Source organism: Adiantum capillus-veneris, chromosome 8 (genome assembly GCF_014529385.1).
Source record: "Adiantum capillus-veneris isolate H3 chromosome 8, ASM1452938v2, whole genome shotgun sequence".
NCBI lineage: Eukaryota > Viridiplantae > Streptophyta > Polypodiopsida > Polypodiales > Pteridaceae > Adiantum > Adiantum capillus-veneris.
In genome coordinates this window covers 158529822-158536871 of record NC_140938.1, presented here as the reverse complement: position 1 = coordinate 158536871, position 7050 = coordinate 158529822, and the positions used below count along the sequence as shown (strand labels likewise).

The window sequence follows — 7050 nt, the reverse complement described above, 5'->3', positions numbered from 1 at the left end:
TGCGACGGGTTCAGCGTAATAGAAGCCCTTCTCCCAATGCTTTCAACAAGCACGCGCAAGTGAGGTGGTCAAGGTGATAGGCTTGCAAAGGTGATGTTCTAGGTTCGATTCCGGGGGAGGAGAGTGGGGGAGGGAGGTGGGCACCCGAACTTACAAGTTTTGCTGCACCCGAATTTTCCTATTTTCCCGAATTTACACAAACCGCATCGGACGGCTCAGATCGCACCCGCTCCGGGAAATAGGCGTGGGCCATTGATCCCATCCAGCCCATGCCCGTGTGAGATAGTGAGGAGGGAGAGTCTCCCTGGGTATGGTCTTTGGACATGAGAGTCATGCAGGGTATGATGCTGTAATTTTTTCTCTCTTCTTCTGTTAATATAAAGTTCACTGCTTTGCTGGAGGGGGGGAAAAAAAAAGAACCTAGTGGTCTTCCTAGCAAGCTCATAGAAGACATCTGGTTGCAAGAATAGGAGTAGTGGACACCTAGCATGAGAAGACGAAAGCGGGGACAGGGGCCATGGCAGCCGGTGCTGGCCATCGCCAGCGCCAGAAGTCTCGAGATGAGATCGCGCTTGTTGCGCTCCTCAAGAGTTGTACCAAGAACAAAAATTTGCAGGAGGGGAGCAAAGTACACGCCGGTATTCTTGAAAGAGGGTTGTTCCAGAACATCTTCATCGGTAACACCCTTGTCAACATGTATGCTAAATGTGGTGCCCTTGCAGACGCCCAGGAAGTGTTTGATGAGCTCCCTAACCGCGATGTTGTCTCTTGGAATGCACTAGCAGCAGGCTGTGCCCAACATGGGCTCGATGAGTTATCATTCACTTGTTTTGAACGCATGCACAATGAGAGCCTCATTCCTGACGCTGTGACCTTTGCTTGCATCTTGAAATCTTGCGGCAACACACGGGCCGCCGAAAGAGGTAGGAAACTACACGTTTGCATTTTGAGTGACAGTGCCTACATTGCGGCAGCTGATGATGGCAAGGATGTGCACATCAAAATGGCTAAGAGAGGGCTACTTGGAAGCCATGCTGTTCTCGATAGTGCATTGTTGGATATGTACGCCAAGTGTGGTGCAATTGAGATGGCGAAGGAGGTATTTGATGAGCTTACTTCCCGAGATGTTGTGTCATGGACTGCGTTGATGGGAGGGTATTGTGAAAAAGGGCTTGGTGAGGAAGCACTAGTGTGCTATGAGCAGATGCAAGAGGAAGGCATCAGTCCAGATGCTGTAACCTTTGCCTACATCTTAAAAGCCTGCGGGAGTGTAAGAGCAGCTGACAAGGGAATTGAGATACATGCAGAAATTGCCAGAAGGCAGTTGCTGGATAAAGATGTGGTACTTGCGAGTGCGTTGGTGGATATGTATGCCAAATGTGGTGTATTGGGCAAGACACAAGAAGCATTTAGTGAACTCCCTGTTCAGGATGTGGTCTCTTGGACGTCCTTAATTGGCGGCTACTGCAAACATGGGTATAGTGAGCAAGCACTTGACTGTTATGGGAAGATAAAGCACAAAGATTTTTCCTTTGATGCAGTAACATTTGCCTGCCTCCTCAAAGCCTGTGGAAATGTAGGCGCATTGGAGAAAGGTGAAGAAATCCATGCTGAGACGATTCGCAAGGGGTTACTAGGAAAAGGTACTGTGCTTGATGGTGCTTTATTGGATATGTACAATAAATGTGGGGTAATCACGAAAGCGCAACAAGCATTTGAGGAGCTCACAACTCGAGATTTAGTCTCGTGGACTGTCTTAATTTCAGGATACTGCGAGCAGGGATGTGATGAGAAGGCACTCGAGTGTTTCAAACAAATGCAAAGTGAAGGTTTCTGCGGTGATGAGGTCACGCTTTCTTGCATTTTGAAAGCGTGTGGCAGCATAGGAGCAGTAGAACTGGGCCAAGAAATACACACTGAGATCGATAGAAGGTGTTGTCTTAGGGATGATATTGTGCTTGGTAATGCACTGGTAGATATGTATGTGAAGTGTGGGGCGCTTGCAAAAGCACAACAAGTCTTTGATACTTTGAGAGATCAGGATAGGATTTCTTGGACTACACTAATCTCAGGCTATTGTGAACGTGGGCATGGCAAGGAAGCTCTCTACTTTTTTGAAGAAATGAAGCAGGAAGGGTTGTCTCCTAATGTAGTAACCTTTGTTTCCACCTTAAAAGCTTGTGGCAGTGTGAAAGAAGTCCATTTTGGCAGCTATGTACATGCTGCGGTTGTGGGTGCCGGCTCGCTAGCAGATAACAGTGTGCTAGGAAATGCCTTGGTGGACATGTATGCCAAATGTGGTGCATTTGTGAAAGCGAGGCAGGCATTTGATGAGCTCTCAAGTAGAGACATTATCTCTTGGAATTCAATAATTTCGATGTGTAATGGGAATGGGCTTTTTGAGGAGGCTATTGACTACTATGAGCGAATGATATGTGATGGCGCCAATCCTGATTTACTGACTTTCACTTACATTTTAAAAGCTTGTGGCACGATTGGAGCGATTGAAAAGGGCAGAGGTTTACATAATGAATTGGTGACAAGGGGGCTCCTTGAAGGCAGCTCTGTGCTTGGAAATTGCTTGGTGGATATGTATGCAAAATGCGGTGTAATTGGAAGGGCACAACAAGTTTTTGATAAGCTACCAGTCCGGGATGTTGTTTCGTGGAATTCGCTCATGTATGGATATTGCCAACATGGACTTACTAAAGAACTTTTTAGCTGCCTTGACAGAATGAAAGATGATGGAGTTTCGCCAGATAAAGCTACGTTAGCTTGCATTTTGAAAGCCAATGGCAGCAGAGGAGCCACTGACCAAAGCTGTTTCTTCTTTACAAATATGAACACAACCTTCAGCATGATTCCAACGGCTGAGCATCACAGTTGCATGGTGAGTCTTTTTGGCCGTGTCGGTCTTTTCGGGAAAGCATTATCAGTGATTTGGAGAGTGCAGGCTTTTGATTACCTTCCAGCATGGATTGCTTTGTTGCGTGCATGTCAAAGTTGGGGAAATCTAAAACTTGGAAGGTTTGCCTTTGAGCATGCAGCACGACTTAATGGAAGGGTGTAAGCTGTGTTTGCATGCTCAGTCAGAGTTGACTTGAAAACCTTGAACGGTTGAATTGAGTCACAAGCAAGGAAGAAGCGAATGCGTCTCTGGTGGGATCTGTATTCATCAAGTGGTGCATAATCGGAGGATTAAGGTACTAAAAAATGTGAAAGTGCAGTTGATCAATGTGGTAATGCATGCGTGTGTGTGCAGTAGCCTTGCCGTGCCCGAAGGGCAAACAAGGGTAGGTGCTTAAAATATTAGAAGCAAGCAAAAGGGTGGAGGCACCTATAGAAAAACACATCATTTCATAGGGCAAGAAAAATTCATTTCCTTGACCATATATGTCACTCTTATGCTGTAGCCAGTACTTGCAATGTTCATGCAAGTCTCTTATTTGACATATGTGACTAAGAAGGTAACTGTACGCTGTGCAGACATACTATGAATCTAAAACCAACCTATCCTTTACAGGGGCTTCCTAACCAATGTATCTAGAATAGGAGTGTTGTAAGGAGGTACACAAAATACCACTTTGTAAAGTAGTCTGTAACTGTGAAAATGCCTATGGGTGAATCAGCAATTGATTGGGAATTTTCACATGTGACCAATTATTTTAGAACAGAAAATGTAATGGTGTGCAGACAGGTGCGTGCATGTTGTGTGTGTGGGGAGAGAGAGAGAGAGAGAGAGAGAGAGAGAGAGAGAGAGAGAGAGAGAGAGAAATGAAATGAAATGAAATGTTATATAAAATGTCTTCGAAAGGCCAACATGACCTATGAAACCAAACTGATACAATCCTTGTGGATCTAATCCAATGTTTGGGTACAAAAGTAAAATGAAGTAAAGTGACACCAAAACTAAAAGACTCAAATCGTCAGCCTGAAAATCATCATCATCATCATCATCGTCCATGCTCGGCATTGGCTGTTGTCCGAGAAAGTATTGCATCGGTCGTTGAAGAGCTTCATCAATGTTCGCTCTGTAAATAATCGTACTGGGCATCTCTCATGTCGTGCTAGAATAGTCTTGATTCGTTGGTGGACCCTCCGTCGATGTCGTGGTCACCCCCGTAGACGTGAGTGTCTAGCTCTCCCAAGCTCTGTGGCTCTGTCCACTAATATACCTCTGGCAGAAGTGGGCTCGGAAGTCTACTGCGAAGCATGCTCATCTGGCTGTTGAGTCTTTGCTCTAGAGAAGTCAGTGATCTCCCCTTGTGAATGTCTCCCACTACCTCATCTCCTCAATAGACTTTCCTTGTGTTTGCGTAGCTCTAGTAAAAACAACCCGACGCATCTCTGATCCTGATATCTCATGACTCTAGCCAACGATCCAAAGCCTTCTCTAGATAGACAGTGAAAGCGGCCTCGTATCTCATAGTATACCGGACAATGACAAATGTTATGTAACTCTGTCTCTGGCTCTATATGACATAACTGGCATATCCTGGCTTCTGCTGATACTCCTAAATCTGCCAGTCCTCAATCTCTAGCTGATGCGATGATGTGCGCATTTGACCAATAGCACACCATATCCCATAGGATAAATGAGTGTCCATATAGGCCGATCTGATCACGTATCCATCCTCTGTTAGTTGGAGGAGATGCTCTATATAGAATCAAATTGTGACGTATAAGTCTAGTGGTCTCCATCCGTGTGAGAGGGAGGGAGGGTGCATCCAAGGAGTACTGGAATGGAGGCAATCTATCCATGCTGAAGCCGTGTGACTGGAACCATGATGTCATCTACCCATACCAACATGCTGTGTCCCCTTGTAGCACTAGATGTCGGGAATGACTCAAGTGCTAGCCGAGCATATCTGTCTCTGGAAAGGTCCCATAAATTATGCATGAATGAGACTAATTTAGTAAGGGCCTCAACTACGAGAGGAGGGGCAACTAGCTCAGCCCAAATAATCTCATGTGGCATTGATAGCCTGAATCATCCGAGAGATCATAGAGACTACAGGACTCTCCATACATCTTCATCCATCAGTGCTACCAGATCTGCCCTGGTGGTCCACTAAATCTGAACCCACCCCGTAGAGCATAGTTGAAGCCACTAGAGTGTCAAAAAGCCACAGCTTTTGTGTGTGTGTGTGTGTGTGTGTGGGAGAGAGAGAGAGAGAGAGAGAGAGAGAGAGCCCTTTCTTCTCATGGAATTCAGGACAAAGGTTTCAAGAGGGCATGTGGCATTAAAAGCAAGAGACAACTGGTGGAACATGCATCAAGGGATTGGTGTTAGCCAGATAGGCTCCAAACTCTAGACTCTGGTAAGCCGTAATTTTCAAGAAAATTCTAACTTGGTCATTTGCGTCAGCATTCGAGGTGTATTTGGTATTTTTTTTATCAGAGGTGAGTAATCTTCTTCATCATGGATTCTTCACTTAGTCTTTCGATTAGAGGTCTGTGGCCATAGTTCTAGCCACACATTCATTCAGAACCTGACAATAGCATAGGTGTTGTTTTGAGTGAGGGTGGTGCACTGTGCGACAGGTTTACAGGCATAGGGATCCTCCACAAGGTCGGCCTTGTCAGGCTTGCTCTTGTTCAACAGAGATACCACTTGCTTCCCCTAAGCTCAATAGGGTTCCTTGGAAAAATGTTGTACCTTTATGCAATTCTGTTAGAGATGATGTTTCTCTTGCACTGCCCATGACACAGTACGAGGAGAATTTTTAGATAATGCAAATGGGCACTAGAATTGCATCACTAATCAATTCACTTGAAAGTGGTTTACAAGGAGTGTTCTTAAGTAGAGCTCAAAGAGAATCTAACCGGGCAAAGAGTTGCTACACATGCTCACAAAGAGTAGTTGGTGCCATGAGATAAACAAAGCCCACACACACCCAACAAACCTCTCCTCTTGGGGTTTAGACCAATGACCAACACAAAAGAGACCAAAATCACATCCTCACAAGTAAGAGACACTACCGAAACCATTACATGCAGAAAGTCTATGCATTAACCCCATATTACGAGGTTATCTTTCATCAAACTCAAGACATTGTTCAACCTTGTGAGATGCAAAATCCCACTCCTCGATGACTGAGTACCCATGCTCCAATCCTCCCTTGCACACTTTCTCACCCATAAAATCTTTGTACTATACCTTTTCCAAGGTAGCCCATTCATCTCTTCACCATTAACATACTCTTGTAATATGAAGATTGTTCATGGTGAAAGCTTAATGAAGAGTAGGATTTCAAACTAAAAATTTCTTGCATTGCTAAAAATGTTTCAAAATGTTCTTTGTTTTCATATGAGACTCTTCCTCCAAAGATATATGGCAAAACACAATTCTTCACTAAGGGATTCCTAAACCCACACATTGGCAAGGGTCACTAAGGAGTGCCTACTTAGGGAACCTAATTGTATAGCCATAAGAGTACATCCAAGAGATGGTCAAAATTCAAGAATGTATTGCTAGCCACTTCTCAATCTTGCAGCTTATCCAAATTCTTCCCATTAAATGATGCATTACCTATGTAAAGATAAACAAAGCATAGTTTAAGTTCTAGTTCACTTGAATAAAAGTTAACAATAATGAGACAACTCCTATACATGGATTAAAGAGGCAAGAAACCAAAAGCTCCGACTTGCAATGATAACACATATTCTTAACAGTAGCCATTGATAATGAATCCATTGAAAGTTTCATGAGGTTTAGAATGCACTCTACAAGTAACAATCAACATTGTGGATTCTAGCAAAAGGAAACTTAGAGATTACTTAGGATGAGGAAGTGGTGTAGGGAGGAAGCTTATGAAAGGATCCTAGATAAGGAAATCAAAGCTCTATCTTGGAGATCTTGATGAGGGCTTGGGGAATAAGGAAAGAGTGGAAGACGCCAAAATGGAAGAGAAGATGGAGGGGGCAAGGCCTCTACAACAAGGGAGCCACAGAAAGCCTGATTTGACACTAATCTCTAGAGAGAAAAGTTAGAAATGAGGTTAGAAGGGAGGTTGGTAGTGGGAGGATGTGAAAAGTCTAAATTGAAGA

General features: G+C 44.2%; 1 protein-coding gene across 1 annotated transcript; it reads left to right on the top strand.

Moving 5' to 3' along the window:
- Window positions 1-426: 426 nt before the first annotated feature.
- On the top strand, window positions 427-3692 carry LOC147453249 (pentatricopeptide repeat-containing protein At4g18520, chloroplastic-like). Its single transcript, XM_086518690.1, has one exon. It carries the CDS (start codon window positions 518-520, stop codon window positions 3068-3070), a length of 2553 nt encoding a protein of 850 aa, XP_086374816.1. The 5' UTR covers window positions 427-517; the 3' UTR covers window positions 3071-3692.
- The last annotated feature ends 3358 nt before the right edge of the window (window positions 3693-7050 follow it).

Excerpts from the sequence above, each read along its gene's own strand:
- LOC147453249 (XM_086518690.1), top strand. The coding sequence starts at position 518 with ATGGCAGCCGGTGCTGGCCATCGCCAGCGCCAGAAGTCTCGAGATGAG.